The sequence below is a fragment of the Dioszegia hungarica genome, assembly GCF_025882075.1.
Source record: "Dioszegia hungarica strain PDD-24b-2 chromosome Unknown MKK02contig_16, whole genome shotgun sequence".
NCBI lineage: Eukaryota > Fungi > Basidiomycota > Tremellomycetes > Tremellales > Bulleribasidiaceae > Dioszegia > Dioszegia hungarica.
In genome coordinates this window covers 1319474-1341400 of record NW_026515773.1, presented here as the reverse complement: position 1 = coordinate 1341400, position 21927 = coordinate 1319474, and the positions used below count along the sequence as shown (strand labels likewise).

Sequence of the window (21927 nt, the reverse complement as noted above, 5' to 3'; positions counted from 1 at the left end):
TGGGACTATTTTGGTACATCATCCTGTTGATCCACTGTTTCTTGTCATACCTATAATAACTACTCTTCTTGATCAGGTCAGCTGTCTCACGCATCCAGGCGATTGAGCACGAGATCAAGCTGATCAAAGCAGACTTCTACCTCTATGGTACCTTTTCAACCGCTCTCTGACCTCATCACCAATGCCGCCTCCTTATCAGCTTTCGCCCTCCCCGAGGCGTTCTCGCGTGCCACAAACGGCAAGACTGAGCCCGCCAAATCGGAAGGGATGAACGAGGATATCGCTCGTCTTCTCGCGCTCAAGTCTGTGCGCAAAGTCTTTCGACTATGCTGCGAGCGCAAAGGTGAGCTTCCCATGGCTCGCTGGAGTTTCGGTCCAAAGGGCAAAAGCTCACTCGATGTAGTCATCCCGCTCGCTCCGCCCTCGCCGCCAGAAAACGGCGGGTCAGGCTCAGTACCCAAAGCAGCCAAACAGGTATACTATCGGCCAAGCCTGGAAAGGGTCGTCGCTCTTCTCCAGACCAAAGTGGACTACTTCTCCGCAGTAGAGCGATTCGAACAGTTCGATCATCTTGTCCGTGGGCTCAGCCGGGATGGGCTGCTCAGTAGCGACGGTGCCTCGGAACTGACTGAGGGTGAGCTGCGCGAGTACCTGATTCGCGAGAATCCAGTAAGGCGGAGCTGATTCAACAGCCGCCCGGCGCAAGATGACATGCGACCACCTCGGCCAGTGGCTCCCCGCACCTATCCTGGCCTCTCTCATCGCCTCTCACGACTTTGCTGCCCTATCGGAATATCTCGCCAATAGGACAGCGGCGACTCTGGCGGCTCAAGCTCCGGTTGTCACTGTCAAGAAGGACAATAAGGCGGATGCGAAGCGGAAAGCGCCAGCGGGGTCTAGGGGTGTCGAGGTGAGTTAGAGACTCCCTGGATTGGGTGCAGGAACTGAAAGCTCACCTGCTAGGCTCTCAAAAAGGTCAATACGGCTTCAATGAGCAAGTTGACCAATTTCTTCCGGCCAAAAGAGGGGAAGAAATGAGATTAGACGAGAGGCTGGACTGAGCCAGAACGTCGCGTCGGTCCGGATGGTCTCGAGCGCAGCTGGGTGTGCTTCATCGTAAGCTGTCCGCAGGTTTCGACGCTAAGCGCAGCGAGCTGATCTTTCAGATATGAGGCAGTAAGCGACATCCAGGACAAAAGATTGGGCCTATACAGGCTGCCATGGGGCTGCAGGTTGATCTCTGGGCTACTACGAGGACCCGCAAAGCCGTGATGATCCTATACATGCCATGTCAGATCGCCCGCCCGTCCAGCGAGCGCAACTCCTTCCTGCTATGCTACAATCGAGGACCAGTCCCATGGCTCCTCCTCCCTGCAGATCGTATACTGAGAAATCCATTCGATACCGCCCGGCTCAGTCCTGTACGATCAGCTATCAGCTACACACATGCGCTGCCAGCGCGAGATCTCGCCCAACTCACGGTTCATAGATCTTGCCCCTTGAGTCTGATCCATCGGATCGCCTCTTTCCTCTGGCGTCCTCGGCATCCCCATCGGCTCGCCCACGATCCCCCCTACACCACCTATCGTGTTCGCGTCCCTTCGTGCCCGTCTATGGCTGATATCATTCAACGCCCAAATATGCGTCCGGGAGCTGCTCGGCCCGAGGGAGACGCTGCTACCTGGGCCAGAATGCGGCGGGACGAGGCTATGGCCCCGGCCAGTAACGCTCGAGGAGACGGATCGCTGGGATATTGGGATTGCAGATACGGCTGTGCCAGATTGAGCTTGTGCGTCCGTTGTTTGTCCGCGAGCGCGGGAAGGGGCGGGCTCGGTCCGTATTTGCGAGGCAGAGCGGGGAATGGGGTTGGAGGTCGGGGCGGATGTCATGCCGAATGAGCGACGATGGCGTGGAGTGCCCGGTCGGTCGATCATCACCTCTTAATCAGTCGGCTTACTGCCCCTTCAATCGAAGAGGCAAAGCAACTCACGCAGTCGTATGGTGTTGACTATAGCTCGTAATGCGCCGACCTCCTCCAAGATGCGCAGCGACTCAGTCATGGTCCGCCTGGGATGGTCAGCTATCGCTCGAATCATCGATTAACACCAGCTAGCTCACACTTCATTACGCCGCTCCATAGTATCCAGGCCCGACGCGAGCTGCAGCACCACCCGCCTCAGCCTCGATACCGCCACTTCCAGCGCCGCCAAAGTCGATGGCATCGGATCGGAGAGGTGATGGAACGCCCAGTCCGCGTAGGACTGGCGCGAGCCGAATGAGGGAGAAAAGAGGGAACGAGGAGCGGCAAAGTCTGCGGCGGCGCGAGCTGTGATTCCGGCTGGAGGGGGACTTGCTGTATTCTGCGGTCCCGTAGTAGACGCTACAGTCTCCGACGGGTGATCCAGCGTGTCCGAGGGCGATAGTCCGGAGTCAGCGGCATCTCCAGGACGTGTAGCCCTAGCGTCGCTCCGAGCCGTCTCTCCAGCAAGCATCGGCTCGCCCCTCAGATCCAGGTACCGCCCCTCCGACACCCTCCATCCATTCGTCCCCGCCAATGCCCGTTCCGCCTGTAATCCCGACCGCAGCATCGCCACCTCTTTCACGAGTACCTCCTGCCGCTCCTCCATAGCCTGAAATCGCGCATCGTTGGCGATGAAGAAGGCTGGCATGGCTTCGAATGGACAGAGCTTGAGGTGGGCGTCGAGTTCGGAGCGGGGAATGATGGCGGGGCACCCGCGGGTTGTGTGTGTACAAGGAACTCGGGCGGAGGGGCAGGCCCATTGATGAAGCGTGGGGCTGGTATCGTCTGCTCCTTCAGCTGAGCCTAGTCACAGGGTTTGGGAAGACTTACACTTCTCTCCGCAGGCTTCGCAGGGGTTATGGTCGACATGGGGTCCGCTCCGAGATGCGCAAGGCTTCAGATGGCGAGGCTGGGGAGTCAGCCGGAACTTGAATGATGACTAGAGGCACTTACGGTTTGATCCTTGAAGGTGAGGAATACGCCGCACCGCTCGCACTCCATTTTGCGCTGAAAGCACTCGTACGCCCGGTGCTCCGAGACACGCTGCTTTGGCATCTGACGATGAGTGAATGACCTTATGAACATTCATCGAGACGTACCTTCAAACCGCACTCTCCATCCTCGCACATCGTGACAGCCATAGGACACGTTCTTAGATGCGCCAAGAGCAATCCCCGCTGCATGACCACCCCGCACCCATCTGCTGCGCATCGTACCTTCAGCTCATCCAGCATCTGGTCCATCAGTTGCTGGATGCTCCAAGAGGGAGAAGAGGTCCGCTCACCAGCTTTACGAGCTGTTCCGTCTCTCTCAGACTGTGCGTCGTGAGGGCAGATCGGTCGATAGGACACTGCGGATTGACCGCTATTGCTCGCTCGATGCAGTCTCTGCAGAACGTATGTTTGCACGAGGTGGTAGTGACCGGGTCGACTAAAGCTGATTGACATATCGCGCAGACCTTACTGATCAGCTTGTATATTCGCGAAGATCGTAGGGCAGCTCACCAAGTTCGCGTCGAGCTCTTCGACATAATCATACACCACCTCCGGCATGAATCTGTGAGGCGCCATTTCTTCGCGAGATGGGTCGTCTATCCGTTCGGTATAGTCTGCAGAAGCCGCAGAGGTAGATGATAAATGTCAAAGGTGGCCGTTACATGGAACATACGGGGTCAGAGTGGTGTTGCGAAGTGACAGACACAGCGCTTCCTCCTCCCTTTGCGTCAAAGCGCGACAGACAGGCCCGAGCGATCGGGTGCCTGAATGAGAACTGAGGAATGTGGAGCCCCGCTTGTTTCAGCTTAACATGGCTGAGAGCACTGAGGTAGTGGCGCCGAAGCGGGGGATGGGACCATGAGTAGGCTGGCCAGGTAGTCGAGCAGGTCTTGATACTGAGCCACTATTCTGTGATCGACCTGTGGGTGCAACTTACAACGCGTTCAGAAAGCAGCTCGTAATGGGTCGCTTAGCGACTCCGTGACAAATGTGCCACACTTGCGCAAGTAGGATTGCCAGCGCCACACTCGTCCCAAGTTCCACGTGTACAGTGCCACAGTGCACAAAGGGCGATGGTACTGGGGCTAGCAATGAAAGGTCGCGCGCTTCTACCTGCAGGCAAATGACCATTTTTTACTTTTTTGTGTCAGATATTGTAGCCCCGTCGCAGACCGCCCTCAAAAAGGCGATCCCCTCGCCACTTTGATCCAGACTCCATACTTCCTCCTCTGTTCCACGATCTGACTGAAGCATTCTCACACCCTAGGATCCCGCTTCTGTATCACAGCGCAGGTAAGTCACGCTTCAGAGCGCACTGACAACCCTTTAGCCCCCCCTCAATACACAAATCACATCATGTCTACGACTTTCGTATACTCCATCGAGCACGTCTCGGACACCTTCAAATGGTACACTCAGCTCCGAGGATACAGCGCAGCAAACTGCCAGGAGATACGCACCGGCACCGATCCCGCTTGGGATGGGACACGCAACGACATTGCGCTATTCAGAGACCGACTCAACGAGGTGCACATCAGGGAGGTATGCCTGACTGGCGACCCCGTTCTGAATGCTACGCAGAAACACAATTGGCGAGAGCAAGCAGTGGGGGTGATGATGAATGAGTACAGAGGGTGAGTTCGCGGTAGCATGAATGGAGCACCAGGCACCATCATCGCTAACGAGACTTCCCCCATGAGGACGGGCCCGGGCAGGTGCTGACCTGTGACATTTCAGCGCCTGTAACTATTACCAAGCCACCCCAGATCAGATCGATGAGAACGCTGCCTCCGCTACTGCGACGAATCTCATGGAGGAGGTCTACACCGATAATTCCGAGCCCGGTGTTGCGTAGAGCAGCTCTCGCTTCCACCCCTGCTAGACCCCTGCTCAGCGCACCGTCTGGACCCCAACGTTCCCTCCCCTTTGACGTGATGAACATGACCACTGATATCGATGCATACTTTGAATGAACTTCTCTCTTAAAATTTTTCCGTACATACCAAGTCAGCATACTATGCCCTAGCAACCATCCCCGCCCCATCCACCCCCTCCCTCCACCTCGGCTCCACCAGATACACAACTCCCAGCCCACTCGCCGTCCCCGCCGCCAACATCCCCGCCCGTGCTATTCCCGACCCCTCATTCCACGATACCCTATGTACCCCGACCTCCACATCCCAATTCCCCGCTTTCAGACCCTTGATGTCGTCGTCAACGGTCTTGACGCTCTTTTTGGGTCGACGGCCATTAGCTAGCTCCAGAGGTATCGTCTACTCTATCAGCTCCGCTGTAGCCCGACTGAAGAGAGAGGAGACGTACCTCCCCGCTGAAGTCGTCGGCGAGGCGATAGTGTCCGGTGACTTTATCATAGTCCATCTCGAGCATCCTCCAGACGAACATCGGCTGTCACGATCAGCTATGTCCTTTCGTGCAGAGCGACAACAACTGACAGCCCTCTTTGACTTGTAGTACCCGCTCTGCGCCGAACCGATGATGACGGACCCATCAGCACTCGCGGACGCCACCATCGTATGATACTCGCTCGTCGCGATATCCTATACCCTGTCAGCTCCTGCTTTTCATGAACTCAGAGAAGTGAGTATGTAGGGAGACTTACCCAGATAGGACCCCTGTGCGGCGTGATCTGCGCCTCCCGCTGCGTTGGTATACCCCGGACTTTGAATAGCTTGGCATTATAGTCGTTATCTGACATCATGGCGGATTGATTCTGAACGGACCAGCCGACAGTCAGGCTCGGCACTGATGGTCAGCCACTCCCTTCTTCGAATCGCCGCGCATCTCGCGTCGAGAGGCCAGTACGTACACCTTTGTCGTTGTAACAAGACGGGATGTCCCGGATCGCGCACATCCAACAACGTCGCCGTGCCGTCCCAAGACCCAACAACGAGGAAGCGGGGATCTTGGTCGTATACCGGCTCACCGGCCGAGTCGGCAGGCGGGACACGCCCTGTCGCTAGAGATGAGACGCAGGACTGGGCTATGCTTAGGTACATATGCGGCAGGACTGAAGCATTAGCTGCGCTCCGGGCCTGAGCGGAATAGCAGAGGTATTAACTTACGTTCTTCTTTCTGTTTGGTGAGGAGGGCGTCGGCGATGTCCCATACCCCTACTGACCCTTATGGATCAGCTGGGGCTCTCCACGATCTACACGAAAGTATGGACTCACCGTCAGAGAACCCTACAGCCAACTTCGAGCTCGTCATCCAGTCGACACAAGACGCAGCCGCATCAACCACCTCAATCCTTACTGAAGGCTCATGGCATTTCACTAGCTCATCAGCTCTCCACCAACATCAATATCAAAACCCGACTCTGACCACAAGGTCACTCACCAAACAATGGCTTTGCCGAGTCTTCCGCAGAATCTCCCTTCAGATGCCTCACAGCGAGCGGATGCGGCACAGCATGAACCCCAACCGAACCATCAAGCTGCACCACTGCTAATATACCCAATTTTGGTATCCTGCCCTGATCAAGCTTGCCCGGGTCGCACTGCTCTGTCAGCTACCATCTCCTCTATCTGAGCGGCAGGACCCGAGAACGAAGCTCACATCGTCCCATGCACCCAAAGGCATCCACTTGCACCCCATCCCCGCTCCGCCTTGAATACACAGAACCATCTCGCATCCCATTCCTCCTGCTTCGCCTGCGGAGGCGGAGGAGTTGGGAAGGGAAACGGACCAAATCTGAATGGCCGCCTTGTCGCCGCGGGGATGTTTGTGGCCGATGGTGGGGGAAGCGGTGAGGTCGGGAAGGGCAGTGATCGCCAGGAATTGGGAGTTGCCGTAGTCTGCCAAATCAGCTCTGGTCCCGTGAGAGCTCGCAATGATGCAGTCAAGGGAGATATTTCGGCGAGATGTATGGAGGAAGAACGTACGTGCTGCTTGAGATTCTGGGAGAGGACACCAATCCAGACCCCATATAGGTCCCCCAGCGGAAAAGATAAAGCCCTCTCTCAGGTCCGTATGTAGCGCTACTCGCGTCAGCTGCCATATCCCCTGTCCACTCAGGGGACGTGGATACGTACAGACATCGTACTGCTCAAACATCCGCATCTTGACGGGCTTCTGCTGGTCGTGCGGTCCAAGATGTACAGTGATACCTTCTTGTGGATTGGGCAAATACTTGGCCGCTTCCCTGTCTCATCAGCTCTTCTCCTCTCCTCCTCCCTGATAAATAGCGACCATGGCAGACCTACTTCTCATCCACAGATTCCAGCTCGTCCATCCCTCCCCGGGCCACATCGTCCAGCCCTATCCTCACTTCATGCCGCAACGTCCACCCCGTCAAGCGCTGCGATCCCCCACTTCCGCCAGCTTTTCGTTTCCCTGCCGCTTTCGACCCCTCGCCTACCTTCCCCAGTATCCCATCGCTAGCACCGTCACCGGTGTACATCTCAGGCCACCACCCCTCCCCCTCCCACGCCTCTCGCGGCACACCCCCCAGAATCCCCTTATCCACCGCCACAGCCCTCTTCCGCCTCGTCACCTGATCTTCCGCCTTCTCCACCACGACCTCCCACTTCCCACTCCCCTCCTCTCCATCCACCTCCATCCCTCCAGCCCCACCCCTCCTGACCAGGCGCGTCGTAAATGGCAATCCACTCCCAGCTGGGAACCCGTCCAGCTCCGCCCGTCTCGTCTTGTCCGCAACGAACGCCTTTGCCTGGGTCGGCTTCACCATGCCCTCCGCGGACGTCTTGATGAGCGCGCGGTAAGCCGGAGGAACGAGGTTGATGTCACTCTGCGCATAGACGGGAGGGGCAGCGAGGGGCTGGTGTGGATTCCGGTCGGATCGAGGTGGGACGCGCCGGGAGTTGGTCTTTGGACCTTTACCGGGTGTCTTGGACTTGGGTGGACCGGTGGCCTTGCCCGTTCCCTTGCCTTTACCTTTTCCTCTGGGAAGATCGTCCTCTTCCAAATCATCGTCCCCGTCAAGATCCATCCCCGACCCCTCTTCATCATCCTCATCACTCCCCAACTCCCTCAATTCGCTCTCACTTCCCGAACTCCCCATCCCCGCCCCCGCCCCTGCGCCTCTCTTCTTCATGTCCAGCCGACCTGTAGCAGGTCCCTTCCCCATCTTTTTCTTTCGTCCGCCCTCGGACGGTGCAAACTCGCTCGAATCCCCCGAGCTTACACCCTCATCATCTGAATCCTTTCCGACCGCGCCGACCGCTTTGGAAGGTCCGACCGAGACACTTCGCGCTGTGGATTCGGAGATCCGACGCCGTCTGATCTGCGAGACGGCCTTGGAGCCTGAACCAGACGCTTCGGGCTCAGCATCAGAGTGTGAGTCGGAGAGGTTCTCGAGCCCCTGGGGAATGTTGGAGTAGGACGGGCGGGCCGTTCGCTCGCGCAGCGAGACCATGCTCGGCAGCCTAGAGAATCAGCTACATTACTCCGTCCCGAGTCTACTAGCTCACTATTAGAGCAGGCCTGAGCCTGTGGTAAAGTGCAGGATGATCAAGATGAAGTGGAGTTACAAAGGTTTGGACGCCCTCCACCTTGTTCTTGTTGACTCCGCATTCCTCGACGCTGCTCTTCTAGCCCTACAGCCAGCTCCCCAAGCGATAAGGCGTCGATGACGCAAAGGTATAGTGTGCATGTACAGCCCAGTCTGTCGAAGGAGACTCAACCAGGTCTAAGCTCAAATGTCCATTGTGGGGGGTATAACGCGCGTGTAATGTAGTCGTGACGGTCTCCTGTTCTCTCCTCTCCTCTCCTCTCCTCTCCTCTCCTCTCCTCTCCTCTCCTCTCCTCTCCTCTCCTCTCCTCTCCTCTCCTCTCCTCTTCCTACGCCCCTCCTCTTCTCCTCCTGCGACCTCCACTCGACGCGAAACATAGGATACAGTACGCTCGTCCCGCCGACGCGTGTTTCTAGATCGTCCCCTCTGACCTTCCCCCATCCCCCTCGCTCTCATCTCTCCCTGCTCCCTTCACCTCATCTCCTCCCGCGCACATCCTCTGTCAACCCGACCCGCCCGACATGCCCGACCCGCAGATTCCCGCTCGCTCGATGGGTCCTTCATAACATCCCCAATCCCAATCCCGCGGCGCTGACCGCCAATCCTAGCAAACCCGCCAGCGCGCCGACATCCGAGCCGATATATGCCCGTGCGGGCGCTGAAGAGCGCTTGAACAGGTCGGCGACGTTTCGTCTTCTGGTGACGGTCTGGCCGGAGGCCTGAGGTGTCAGCTGGTCCCACAAAAACTGCGGCTATGCGCAAGGTCGAACTCGGGGGCAGAGCTTACGTTGGTACCGGTGAGGATCTGGGTGGGCATCATGTTTGGCGGCTTGGCCTGGAGGTACATCTGTCCCGTCAGCTTTGTCTTGACCTCTACGAGCACCGCACAACTCACATAGGGCATCTTGGCACCGTCGAATCGGTTCATCTTAAGCACATAACGTCCGCTGGTAATATCCACCGTGATTCCCCAATCAGCATAGATTGTCTGTCCATCAGCCCATACCCTTTTCGCCCCTTTTCCCCAGATGGGCCAAGGACGTACCTGCTGGTTGTAATACGTGATGATATTCGTCACTGCCGCGCACGGATCCTGCACCTGGATCCGCCCGTCCGGACCAAAGGGGTACATGGTGATCGAGCCATTGTTGTTGAGGCGGTACGTCCCATGTTGCCAGAAGATGGTGGCTTGGATACAGGCCGGGTTGGACGCGTTGGAATTGTAGCGGTATTGTGCTTCTTCGAAGTAGCCTGTGTTGGTGCTGGATATCAGCTAGTCTTCACTGATGAAAAGGGCGGAAGGACTGACAAGGAGTAAGAAATACCCGTGTTATTGGGGTATGTGAACCGCATTTCAGCAGGTACACAGAAATCCTGATCACGTCAATACAGTCAAACATGCCGCCCAGTATGGTAATCACTCACCCGTCCAGTCTGTACGGAAGGGTTACTGCTCCATGTCCCCTCCAGATCCGTCACGTTGTTTGCCGCTGACAGGTCGCCCTGCGCGCGGACGTTGGAAAGGAGGCATAGTGCCAGCGTGAGCGCGTATTTCAGCATCGTACTGATCTATACGTAGGAGAGGAGATTGACGGGAGTCGGCGAGTTGGATCGACAAGGGCCGGTAAAGATTGTTTTGGCAAGGTTGCGATACGTAGATATGGCGTGTATTGACGCGCCCGAGCGGAAAGGAAAGGAGCGGCGGCGATTCTTTTACGAGTCTAATTTGGTCGAAAGTCTAAGCGGAAGCTGGTGATACCGGATCGATAGGTGTCTGTGGAGTGGAGAAGTGTAGATTGTAGGTATTGCTAGACTTGATTGATGAAGGAAAGACAAAGACAACAAGGAGATACAAGGCGAGACAAGTGAAGCGGTGCGCGGTTTGGTTGGCTCAGCGGCGAACCAGGCCAGCCAGGAAAAAGGTTAAAATTACCTTACCACATTTCCTATTGGAATTGCCTGATCGGGAACATTTAAAGCTAGTGACCCCTATGTCATTAGGAAAGAGACCCTGAATTCAAAGGCAAAGCTGCACTTGGCTCGCGTCACTGACAAGATCCATCACGCACCTTTCTTCTGAAGTTCTGAGAGTCTTGACTCTTCGGTCCAGGCGTGCACCATAGCTTTCGACCGCTCGGCACTTATCTCATCGCAGGAGGTCCCGTCTCTCTGACTGCCTCTGCATGCTGATTGCATCGCTCGATGCTCTGAGTGGGATCTGTAGCGTGTGAGCGTAAACAAATCTAGGTCCGTGTATCATTGACGTAACATTCCTCACAGCTCTTCGATCCACTTCGTCATGCGAACAGCCTCACATTGTGCTTTCTTTGACTGAACCTCACTCCACTACGAGGCGAGACAGGATGAAGCTCTACGCAGCCGGATCGAATGGCTCCGGACAACTTGCTTTCGGCCACCTGGACGATGTCTCCACATTCACCCCCACCCGCTTCTCCTCATCCCTCGACTCCATCCTCCCCCACTCGACCATCATCGACTTGGTCTCGTCCTCAACCCACGCCCTCCTCCTCATACATTACAAGTCGGACACATCTGTTCCCGGGCGAAACATCCTGGTGGGTGCAGGAACAAACACCCTCGGTCAGCTCGGTCCGAAATGTCAGCTCTGGAGCGACGTCAAGCCGGACACCGAGTGGAAAGTCGTCAATGCCCTGCCTCGAGGACTGGGCGGGAACGACGAGTGGGAGGCAATGAAGGTAGCGGCGACATGGACGACTAGCTTTGTGGTCTATCGGCGGAATCCGGTCGGCGGCGTGGATCGGGAGAAGGAGATGGAGGAGATGGTGGTTTCGTTCGGCTCCAATGACTTTGGGGAGCTCGGCCGACAGGCGGGCGATGATGAAGAGGAAGAGGAGGATGATGTGGGACTTCCAGCGGTAGTTGAGTTGGGACTCGGTAAAGGCGACACGGTGGAAATGCTACGAGGGGGACAGAGGCATGTTCTGGCTGTCGTCAAGGGGAGAGAGGGCCAGAGGTTGATAGGATGGGGCGCGAACAGGAAAGGCGAGCTCGAAGTCTCGACCCTCGACAGAGCCACTGTCGGGCAGACAGAAGAGAGCTACCTCGGAGATACCGCCAAAGGAAAGGGCAAGGGGAAAGGGAAGAGCAACGCCCGACCGCCCTTCCTCCCTCCGACGACACTCGCCCTTCCCCTTCCTCCCGGCACACGTATCATCGATATTCGTCTTGGCGCATCTCACTCTCTCGCTCTGCTAGACACAGGCGCTATCCTGGCGTGGGGTTCCGACGCCAAAGGACAGATCGCCGGTCTATCCTCCATCGCCGGCGCGACAGGCATCGCCGCGACCTGGGGAGGGAACTATGTCCTCCAACGTACCTCTCGCGATACCGGGCTGCTCTCGCAAGGAGCGAACACGTACTCGCAGCTCCTCCGTCCTAGTACGGCTGGGCAGAGGGGGCCGCACAAGGTAGATAAGCCGGAAGCGAGGGAGATCAGGACGATAGTGGCGGGCTCAGAACATCTTCTGGTGCATCTCACTCGCCCAGATGGCGGAGAGAAGCTGGATGAGCTGTGGGTAGGAGGGTGGAACGAGCATGGGAATCTGGGACTAGGGGACCAGGTGGACAGAGCTGCCCTTACGAGGGTAGATCTGAGTGGAGAGGGGGCCCGGCTACGGATTGGTGGCATATGGGGCGGATGTGGGTCCAGCTGGGTTTGGGTATTGGAGGACTAGCCGATATCCAGGCTCTGATCGGTCCCTTCCGGAGAGGCATGAAGAGGGACCATGGACGAGGGCGGGGGAAGTGGGGTGTGGGGACCCCATGGACCAAAGGAGGGGTCACCGAGGAATGTGTGTGTGGAAGATCACTCAACCCGTTCCTCCCCTCGAACAATAGACCTTCGTCTCGTTTCAACATCTGGTATGTCCCCCTCTTGTTCCCTTATGGGCCTGACTGACGCCTCAGTGGCCCCCTCTTTTGGGCGAAAGAAGCCGACATGCACACCCTTTTCGACCTCGCGATCACCTTGGCTCATCCGATGCCCGCCCTTGCGTCCTTATATCTACACACACATCTCCACACGTCTCGCTTCGCATCGCTTCTTTCCGCAAAATCTTCCAACTCGGCCGGCACCACCCGGGACCCAGTCAGCCAGGCGTATTTCGGGACACCCACCTACCTTTACGACTTGCCCACACCGCTGCGCGTGCTGGAGGGGCGTTTGAGACGTGTCTGTTCAATAGAAAGAGGACGAGAGCGTAGAAGGTAGAAGATTGGATAGATAGTAAGCTATCATCCTCCCTTCACTTACTCACCTATTGAGCTGACCCTCAGACTAGACGATCAGCTAAGCATACACAAATACAAAATATCATGGCCCATCCCAGCGCGCCCGCTCGAGCTCCTGTACCCCTTCCCTCCTCCCAGACTCAGCCTTCAGCCTACATATACCCCCAAACGCATACGCCGACCCCATCTCAATCCCCTTCATCGTTCGAGGCGTGGCGGAACAGGCCAAAACGGACACAAAACTGGTCTCAGGCCCTCCCGCCGCCCAGAGACCCAGGCGAGCAGAGCTGGGGTAAGGGCGTAGGGGTCGGATCGGCTGAGTGGAGCGGGACGACAGCGGCGAGTAGTCAGCGGATAAGGGAGGCGGAGGTGCGGGCGAAGATGCAGCGGATGGCGGAGGAGCGGGATGCGCTAGCGCGAGCAGGACCTGATGTTGGGCCGGGATTGGATAAGACGGACGGAGGGACGGAACCTACCACTTTCAAGAATGGTCGGTTTGCGGCGGTGGAGAAGGAAGAGAGGGCGGGCGAGGTGGTCAGGGAACAGAGGAGGCTGGGGTCGCAAGGAAGCAATGCGAGTCGGAGTGTGGTCAATCTCCCTCAACAGCCAGGTCGAGCTTCTGCACTCGTTAAACCAAATCTTACAATACCGATCCGACCCCCCGGCGGTTCTGTCGTCCTCCCCGCTCGTATCGATCCTCGACCACCTCCTACTCCCTTCCTCGCGCTCCCGTCCCCCGACCCCGCCCGGCTCCCCTCACCTTCTCATACCCCAAAACGACAGCCCCCGGCATCACACCTCGGAACTCGTCCCGTTCCTATCCGCTCGATAGGCTCGGACCATTCTGCCCATTCTGGCACATCGGCCAGATCACAGCGAGACGCGTTCATCGAGTCGGCGCTGCATCTACCGATCGAGCTGCTTAGTGCTGTTCAGGCTGAGCAGCCCAATTCTCGGGCGCCTGCCGAGCCGGTACGTAAGTCCAAGTCGAATGTTAGTCAACGCAAGGGCAAGGAGGCGGAAGCGCGGAATGTGGGACGCGGAGATGGGGAGGCCGACACAGTAGGCGGGTCGGCGATTGCGAAGGGGAATAAGGGCGAGGGAAAAGGAAGAGCAGGAGGAGCGCCACTCGAGCCGGTCAAGACCTGGCCGAGGGAGACTCCGCGGTCTACTACTAAGGCGGAGATCGGTCATCTCCAGATCCCCTCGGCCCGTACACTCCGGTCAGCGCCAGCTCAGGCGCAGGGACAGTCTGGTCTACCGGCTCGGTCTTCGTCTATGAACGTCCCGCACCATGTCTACGCTCAGAGTGGTCCAATCGCCTCACCGCGACTCGCCGTCCCCGCCCTACCAGCCCCAAAACGTACTCCTTCACCCATCCATATCCCACCTCCCTCGGCATCTCACCTCCTCCTTCCCAAACACACGCCAAATCTGCGTCCTGCTCTTTCTCGCGGCGGGTCGGCCGATGCTCTCGGCCGGAGACAGCGGGATCCGAGCCTCACCAACTTGCTTCAGACGCGCTTTGAGCCGAGTACGTACCCGCTCCCGCCGAGCAGCGTGGAAATGAGTCCGGTGCGACCAGATCGGCATGACCAGCAGGTGAGCTTGCAGCTGCGGACAGTGTGAAAAGTGAGCTGACATAGAGATAGCCTCCAGTGCGAGCTTTGGGCAGTGCCGCTTCGCACAAGGCCATAATGCCGATTCGTGTCGAGGACGACCATTCGCTCACTCCCGGATCATCGTTCGACCACAATCACCGGAATCCCGGTTCGACCTCGCCACTGCCTCGCCCGGGCCATCGGTCCATCGTCATCGACCCTCCATCATCCGATGCCCATCTCAAGTTCTCCCAGCCACGGTCGTCCCAGTCATCACGTCCCGGCGCGCAAGATCCCACGGGGAATGAGGGAGACCGGATTTCCTTCGAGATTCCCTCCGGCACGCGCGGGAGGCTACGAGTCTCTCTCGCTTGGTTCCGAGATTCGCCGAGGAGGTGGAAAGACCGAGTCAGGTCGCCGAGGAGTGAAGAGCCGCCTCCGCTGCCAACGAAAGAGGGGCGATGGGCGAGAGAGGATCGGATACCGGTCTCACCACGACCCCGAACAAGGTCGCCCGGGGATGATCGCTCCCCGCCCCGCTCACGACCGCACTCGCCGCCCTACCCTCCCGCCAGGTCCAAGGAGCATCTCGCTCCTCCGGAACGAGACCGGGTCCGTTTCTCTCCTAATCCACCGGACGTCCGCTCGCCACCTCCTTGGCACGTTCTGCCCTCCAACCCATACCTTCATCCCGGAACGCCCTTCATTGGCTCGCCCGTCGCCTACCCGCCCCGTCCCGGTCCGCCGATTATGCCATACCCGCAGCCTGCCCCGGGCTGGCAAGGCATGCCGTACCCTACTCCCGGTCGTTTCCCGCCACCGGCGCCCCCGTCTCCCCGACCCAGCGTGGATCCGTCCTCGGATGGCTCGCCACCTGCTCTCAGGCGGCAATTCCCATTACCGCCTCCTTTAGCTGGATACCCGGGCGGTAGGAACGGTTTCGGAGCGCCGTCGCAATTCCCGTATGAACCCAGCATCGTCGGGCGTGGCCGTGGGCAAAGACAAGGACAGGGGCAGGGGCAAGAGGGTCTACCGTGGTCCGGAAGGCAGACTATGTGGCAGCGCATGTTTAGGCCGCAGAGGGATGACGAGCATTGGAGAAATGGGCAGAGGCAAGGCCGAGATGGGAAAGAGGGGTTGATACGGAACTGGAGAAGAGAGGTCCCGCCTGAGAAGGCCGGTACGACTTTCATCGGTGGAGAAAGCGGGTACGAGGGGAACAGACGGAGGCCGATCTGGCCATTCGGAACCGCCAGAGCCGGTCCATCTCAGACTCAGGCTGGATACCCCTCGACGTATCCACCACCGCCTCGAACTACCGCCGCGCGGACCAACATCTTCTCCCGCGCCCCTCGTCCCTTCAATCGCTCGGCCATACCCGGTCGAGCCGGCTCACCCATCCGCGTATCGGCGGAAGACGTTAAAGCTGCGCGTCGGGCCGAAAGGAAAGATCGTCGGGATCGTCGGAATGCGATGCAGGGGGTAGAGGATGGGCGGACGACACTGCATCCGTTTGACTCGGTCACGAGGGCAGGGGAAGGCAGGCGGTCGCCAGTCCTTCCTGCTCGAATGCGCCAGCAGCCTCCCCAACAGCAGGAGCAGCGGGGACAGAGGGGGCAGCAGCAAAGACAGCTGAACCCGATGGGGACGGGAAGGGCGGGCGGGATGGTCCGGGATTGGGTGAAGCGGGTCTCGATGCAGCCACAGCCTGGTGTGCGGACAGGAGGGTCCAATAGAGCGGGAGGGGCGTGGAAAGATCGCTTAAAAGCCCGAGGGGAAAGAGGAGGTATGGCTGGAGGTGGCGCTGGAGTCGGCATCGGAGCAGGAGCAGGAGCCAAGCTGCGCAGGGGAGACAGTGGACGTCAAAAGCAGACAGCTGGGAAAGGGAGTGGAGGGGTGAGAGGAGATAAGGGAGGGATGGGGAGGATGGGAGGGATCTTGCGGATGAAGAAGGTGTAGAGGGATCTCGAGAGTCGAAAGTGAAAAGGACGGTGGAGATGTATCTGTCGGTAATTGTCTGACGCACTGACGTTCCGACGATCAATTACGCAGGTATAGGTGCGTATGTACGCGTAGCCTCAACCACTGATGCATCTGACATTTCTCACCTGGTACATACGGCCTGAGTAAGGAGGTTATCGCATTCGGGTCCACATGATCCGAGTGCTTGCACCCCTGTGATGCCGACCACCACGTCCTCATGCTCGCTCAAATGATGTCCAGCAGAGAGACAGCCCTAGCGTATCGCCGCGGTCGCGACGCCAGGTGCGATTTCAAGCACGTGTGTCTACCGCGATCATACGTCTGCTGATAGAGGCTGCTCCTTTGGTTTCGGTGAAACGCAAGTCCTGCACAGCTTTTCCAGTGCATAGATCACAGAACAGAGGATCGCGTGCCGAGTTGGGGAGATCCCGGCCTGACTGCGATCGAGATCTGACTGGATAAAGTGCGATAGGGGTTCAAAGGAATGTTGTACAAACGCGTAGCATACACTCATTATAAGCTGATATCCTTATCTGCTTGCAGGGGGTACATAAGCGTCGCCAGCTCTACGGGGTTTTCTTATCGCTTCTCATCCTCCCCTGATCTTTCAGCTTCACTCGCTGGACGTCCCCATTTCCGACCTGCAGCCAATCCTCCCTACCGCGCCATGCACTCCACCATGCCACACCGTCATGACCACACTCTGCATGATCGAAGTCATCAGAACTCGAGCAACCCCGCCTCAGCTCGCACCAGTCGGCAACACACAGGCCGTTCGAGTCGTTCAAGCGCAAAGGATACGTCGGTGTCGGTTTCGTTCAACGTTGTGCCCGAAGGGGGTAACCGATGTCTCCTCGAAGAGGGCGCCCTGGCTTGGCACACTTTGGACGCACAATTGAGGTATGAGGACGAACAACGACGACGTGAATCACTGCAGGCGAGCGAGCGGCGGGGTCATCGCCGCAAGAACAAACGGCACAGTCGACATGGTCAGGCTCGGGAGAGAGGATCATCGCCTGATGGGCGGAACTACGGGTCAAAGAGCGGCGCATCTCGCGGGACACAAGGTGAGCGTCTGTCTTGAAGCAATGGTCCAAGCTGATGAGCTCGCTAATGAAGTAGCCGGACCGCACTCGAATACCGTTTCAACGGCTACGAGGACCCTATCTGCCCCCAGCACCCGCACTGAAGTTGACCCATCTATCGCGACAGGACAGCAGTACCTGACATACGGATACGAATCGCCGCAAAATGCTCAGCCGGAACCTTATCAGATGTCCATCGCTTGGCCTGGGAGTTACGGTCCTCCGCAAACCGCAACAGAGCAGCACGAGGGAGTGCCGATGTACGACCCCTCCCAGGATGGAGGCGGCCAGTCCATGCAGCTGCAGCCATACTGGCCGGCGGGCGCAATTCAGGGTGTCGGCGTGCCCATTGATGACGGGACCGAGGAGTATTGGGTGGAGTAGTGCATGATCTGTGCCATGCCAAGACTTCAGTGCAGGGCCGGAAATTCCCTGGTTCTGCCCCTGCGCGTATGATTCCGGCTGTGAATGCGAATGTGGCTGCCAGTCTGTCTATAAGAGGATCTGATGTATGAGTCCAGTGGATTGCTAGTATACCAGCGTGTACTGACCCAACGAGGAGGGGGTCTCAGGTCTTTCGAACATGACATGTCGGGCAGCGCCTGCTGTGCGTATGCTCTGACAAGCCTTCCAGTCTCCTGCAGCATCTCGGTCGAATTCTTTCGCGATCGCTGAGTGCACGTGGCCTTGAAGCTCATTGACGTCTTCGAAGGCGTTTTCCCGTCACGATAAGTGGCGTCAAAGTGGCAGACTGCTGTGCAAAAAGGCTGTGCAGGTTGAGCGCCGATGCTAGAGACACAGCGGTGGCCACAAAGGATACTTCATGACACTTTAGCTCATCCTTTGACTTTGAGCTACCCTGAGGATTCAGCACCCAGCTATCGGCACTGGGTACTGGGTACTGCACTGTCTGACTTCCACATGCAACACGCCTGCTGTATAGTCGGCGAATTCCTGTTCTACGTATATCTGAGCACCAGGTGTAGGTATCACGGCTATAGCCGGCGTGGCCAGAGGCGGAGGGTCCGCTTGACAGATGTGCAGTCAGTCAGGAGACTGATTGCCATGGCGTAAGGCGCCATATATCCCCAAGTGGCAATGAGTTCTGAAAGGATCGAGCAAGAAAGGTGGCCTGTAATTGCGCGTTTCACCTTGGGAAAGCACACCGCTGCAAGCGATACATAGGCACATCGCTCATCCCCCTCCCTCCCCCCTGTCCCACTACATGCCTCCTTCCTCTCTTCTTCTTCTCGCCTCATCCCCATTTTGATCTGTCCGAATTCACGCACGATGGCATACCCATACCAGTACTATGTTCCCAACGGGTTCTATTACCCTCCTATTCCCACGCCTACCCCCAATGCCACGTCGTATTTCTCCGCTCGTCACGGCCCCTCGACCCTACCGTCAGCTCGTCATTCAGGTCCCCCCCACCGGACGCCGAGAGACTCGCAAAAAGGTCGTGAACCTTCCATCCCGGCGGCGACGACCTACACCGGTACCACCATGCCATCGGCTCGCCATCTGGCAGTGGCGCCTTCTCGAAACCGAAGACCTCCTATGGCCCAAGGTGGCTATGCGTTCAAGCCGTCATCGCGTGATCCACAGACGCAGAACACGACGCGCAGGTCACGACGGCAGAGCGCAGCGGGTCAGTATCACCCGCAGCACGATTGGGAGCATGACGAGTGCCCTGCCCCCTCCGACGAGCTACCGATTGAGACCGAACACTACAGCATACCGGGACGCCGGGTCGGCCGATCCAAGACCACGGGGCCGGCCTCGCAACCACCGGGGAGCATGCCATCTGTTCGGGAACTTCTGTCACACGACCCATCATCGGATCCCCGTCGACGTCGTTTCTTGGCTCGACTCAACAAGGACATCGTCGAGCTCAGGGAGTCTCATTCCTGCCTTTTCGCAGAGTATCAAAGGCCTCAGAATGTGCGAAAACGTGTCGACCTTTTCACGGAACGCCTCATCGACTGGATGAGCGATACCATCAAAACAGCCGAGCTCAGTCCCCCTGTCCCATTCGACGCGTTGATAAACTGGGGACCCGAAGAGAACCGTCAGTTCTGCGAGTCAGTCGCCTTGACGCAGGAGAGTCGCCCGTTGCAGAAAGAGATCGTCGAGGCGTACACTGCCTTGGCGAACTTCGGCATGTCCGAGGATCAACGTCTGGACGCTACGAGTCCTTTCCACGTGATGGAGCTCGCAGCGAGGAGTGGCAAGCATGAGACCGAGCAGGCAATGAGCGCCTCCTCAAAGAAGAGAACTTCGAGAAGCGGGCCCAGCGGTGTTCCGCTTTCCAAGATCCTCTTCATGTGGGACGATCTGCTGGGCCAGATTGCGCGTGCCCGGGTCGCGCTGGATCTTCCATCCGCATCGCGAGAGTCTTACGTGTCCGAAGACGATGGGGATGAAGCGGAGGGAGGTGATTTCTGGGTTGACGGAGGCACTGATGACATTCCCGGAGAAGAGAGCGATTACGAAATTTGGTGAGCAGTCGCGCGAGCTTGCATGCGTCATGAGAACGCTGGGAGATTTGGTACGATTTCGTTACACGTGTGTATAAATACTCGACTGTGATCATGATCTTTGCATGCTACGTCTACACATGACTCGGATCACTTCTGAATCGAGGGGCTTTGCCCAATGCCTTATATGTCGTCAGATATAGGGTGATCAGGTGTTACTCCGAAGCCTAACGACGGCCAGCGACACATTCCTCAAAATGCGATGAATGCCGTCACAAGTTTCAGCCCCTCAAGTTTCAGCTGCTTTTAGTAGCTTTTAGTCAATATTGATGCCCCGTAAGCTCCCGTATGTTCACATCTCCTTGTCACAACCCTCGGCTGCTGCCTACCTTGCGGCCCAGCCAGACGCTATTGGCCGATAGAGGATTGTCCGGGAGCGTCAAAGGGACGCCTTCGGAGGCGCTACGCTGACTGATTCATCTGCGCTTAAACTGTTAAACAATTAACCTTAAAACCGTTTATCTCCGTCGGATGCTTTGTCATAACAGTCAGCAACGTGATCAATCAGCTAAGGTATTCAAGCGGAGAGTTCAGCAGCATGCGTGCATGAGGTATAAAGAGGCTGAGCAAGCCCCTTTTCCCCATTCCCACACCTACTTATAGCCTCTTTTGCAATAAGTATACGAAAAGCAACGAAGTCACACAATGTCAGTCCGGATCCCCTTCACGTCTCGTCCGTCGTGCTGACTCTGCAGGTCGACTTCCACCAAGCCCGTCATCGCCGTCGCGTTCTACTCCACCTATGGCCATATCGAGACTCTCGCCGAGGCCATCATCGAGGGCGCCAGGTCCGCCGGAGCAGAGGTCAGGCCGTACTTCATGTGAGTGGTCAGAACATCAAGCCCCACGCACGCAGCTGATGATGTCCAGCCGTGAGACCCTGCCCAAGGAGGTCCTCGATAAGATGTACGCCGGCTCCTCTCTTTCACCGAAGTACCCTGTCCTCACCCCCAACGACCTCAAGGAGGTAGACGGCCTCATCCTCGGCGCTCCGACTCGGTACGGCCGGGTACCCGCGCAAGTCTCGGCGTTCTTCGACGAGTGTGGTGGTCTTTGGGCATCGGGAGGGCTGGTCGGCAAGTTTGCTGCTACCTTTACTTCTTCAGGCGGTCAGCATGGTGGACAGGAGACTACTGCTTTGACGACCATGCCGTTCTTTACGCACCGTGAGTGTTGATCAGTTCGAGATTCGGGATGTAGCTGATAAGGACAGAGGGCAGTAAGTTTTCGTCTCTCCTCCAAGCCATACTCTTTGTCCTCTGGGCCGCTTCGGAGCTGGCCTTCGCGCTCTGCCTTTCTTCCAGACGGATCATCTGCTGACCCATCAGTGATGTACGTCCCCCTCGGCTATACCCACCCCTACGTCAACGACTACGCCAAGAATGAGATCCATGGTGGCTCTCCATGGGGCGTCTCGACCGTCGTCGGGTCCACCGGTGAACGTTCTGTGCTTCCCGAGGAGCTCGAGCTCGCGCGTCACCAGGGCAAGGTGGGCTCTCTCGTCTTGGACGGACCCCGATTTGATGATGAGCTGACATGCTAGTCCTTCGCCGAGACCGTCGGGACATTCGTCAGGGGTAAGACTGCGTGAGTATTGCTGGAAGCAGAATCAAGGGATCGGGCGGCTCGCCAGTACAAGTGAAGAGGCGGTATATAGCTCTTTTGCATCTTGTACGCGATGTCCCTGGTCCCCGAAAGTCTGCGTCCCTGCCTGGTAGCTACCTTCTCCCATGAGCCCAGGCTGATCTGGTCAGTATTGCTAGGGAGCGTACCCAAGGTCAAGGCAACGCCAGCGTCGCATCCCCTACTGCGGACGCTCACCGAGCCGTCCCGGCAAAGACCACCAGCAACACCGCGGTCAAGGGTGCGTACCTCAACCTCAACTTGAAGGCGGAGTCATCTTGCTGACGTCCAATAGATGAAGGTTTCGCGGTACCGC

General features: G+C 57.7%; 9 protein-coding genes across 9 annotated transcripts; 6 read left to right on the top strand and 3 right to left on the bottom strand.

Annotated features, from left to right (window-relative positions):
- Positions 1 to 144: 144 nt before the first annotated feature.
- On the top strand, positions 145 to 1038 carry MKK02DRAFT_38612 (ribonuclease H2, subunit B; the record flags this gene model as incomplete). The annotated part of the gene is made up of 4 exons (XM_053090186.1): positions 145 to 343; positions 404 to 634; positions 693 to 910; positions 964 to 1038. The coding sequence occupies 4 exons, from the start codon at positions 145 to 147 to the stop codon at positions 1036 to 1038; spliced, it is 723 nt and encodes a 240-aa protein (XP_052943718.1).
- A 926-nt stretch (positions 1039 to 1964) lies between these two features.
- On the bottom strand, positions 1965 to 3591 carry MKK02DRAFT_28683 (uncharacterized protein; the record flags this gene model as incomplete). Its single annotated transcript, XM_053087623.1, has 7 exons — positions 1965 to 2067; positions 2119 to 2806; positions 2852 to 2930; positions 2975 to 3076; positions 3121 to 3255; positions 3306 to 3479; positions 3526 to 3591. 7 exons carry the CDS (start codon positions 3589 to 3591, stop codon positions 1965 to 1967), a joined length of 1347 nt encoding a protein of 448 aa, XP_052943717.1.
- A 1439-nt stretch (positions 3592 to 5030) lies between these two features.
- Positions 5031 to 8410, bottom strand: MKK02DRAFT_38609 (WD40-repeat-containing domain protein; the record flags this gene model as incomplete). Its single annotated transcript, XM_053090185.1, has 12 exons — positions 5031 to 5288; positions 5338 to 5421; positions 5469 to 5573; positions 5636 to 5778; positions 5843 to 6043; positions 6099 to 6155; positions 6207 to 6308; positions 6373 to 6532; positions 6592 to 6830; positions 6918 to 7013; positions 7068 to 7177; positions 7239 to 8410. The coding sequence occupies 12 exons, from the start codon at positions 8408 to 8410 to the stop codon at positions 5031 to 5033; spliced, it is 2727 nt and encodes a 908-aa protein (XP_052943716.1).
- A 657-nt stretch (positions 8411 to 9067) lies between these two features.
- MKK02DRAFT_28681 (chaperone for protein-folding within the ER, fungal-domain-containing protein) lies at positions 9068 to 10067 on the bottom strand (the record flags this gene model as incomplete). The annotated part of the gene is made up of 6 exons (XM_053087622.1): positions 9068 to 9226; positions 9295 to 9354; positions 9403 to 9495; positions 9553 to 9769; positions 9817 to 9881; positions 9933 to 10067. 6 exons carry the CDS (start codon positions 10065 to 10067, stop codon positions 9068 to 9070), a joined length of 729 nt encoding a protein of 242 aa, XP_052943715.1.
- An 803-nt stretch (positions 10068 to 10870) lies between these two features.
- MKK02DRAFT_34657 (regulator of chromosome condensation 1/beta-lactamase-inhibitor protein II) lies at positions 10871 to 12223 on the top strand (the record flags this gene model as incomplete). The annotated part of the gene is made up of 1 exon (XM_053088988.1): positions 10871 to 12223. One exon carries the CDS (start codon positions 10871 to 10873, stop codon positions 12221 to 12223), a length of 1353 nt encoding a protein of 450 aa, XP_052943714.1.
- A 640-nt stretch (positions 12224 to 12863) lies between these two features.
- On the top strand, positions 12864 to 16339 carry MKK02DRAFT_38606 (uncharacterized protein; the record flags this gene model as incomplete). The annotated part of the gene is made up of 2 exons (XM_053090184.1): positions 12864 to 14381; positions 14432 to 16339. The coding sequence occupies 2 exons, from the start codon at positions 12864 to 12866 to the stop codon at positions 16337 to 16339; spliced, it is 3426 nt and encodes a 1141-aa protein (XP_052943713.1).
- A 703-nt stretch (positions 16340 to 17042) lies between these two features.
- Positions 17043 to 17963, top strand: MKK02DRAFT_28679 (uncharacterized protein; the record flags this gene model as incomplete). The annotated part of the gene is made up of 3 exons (XM_053087621.1): positions 17043 to 17430; positions 17486 to 17823; positions 17868 to 17963. The coding sequence occupies 3 exons, from the start codon at positions 17043 to 17045 to the stop codon at positions 17961 to 17963; spliced, it is 822 nt and encodes a 273-aa protein (XP_052943712.1).
- A 775-nt stretch (positions 17964 to 18738) lies between these two features.
- MKK02DRAFT_28678 (uncharacterized protein) lies at positions 18739 to 19953 on the top strand (the record flags this gene model as incomplete). Its single annotated transcript, XM_053087620.1, has 1 exon — positions 18739 to 19953. One exon carries the CDS (start codon positions 18739 to 18741, stop codon positions 19951 to 19953), a length of 1215 nt encoding a protein of 404 aa, XP_052943711.1.
- A 680-nt stretch (positions 19954 to 20633) lies between these two features.
- MKK02DRAFT_34656 (cytoplasm protein) lies at positions 20634 to 21579 on the top strand (the record flags this gene model as incomplete). The annotated part of the gene is made up of 5 exons (XM_053088987.1): positions 20634 to 20656; positions 20684 to 20809; positions 20859 to 21154; positions 21317 to 21477; positions 21532 to 21579. 5 exons carry the CDS (start codon positions 20634 to 20636, stop codon positions 21577 to 21579), a joined length of 654 nt encoding a protein of 217 aa, XP_052943710.1.
- Between the last annotated feature and the right edge of the window lie 348 nt (positions 21580 to 21927).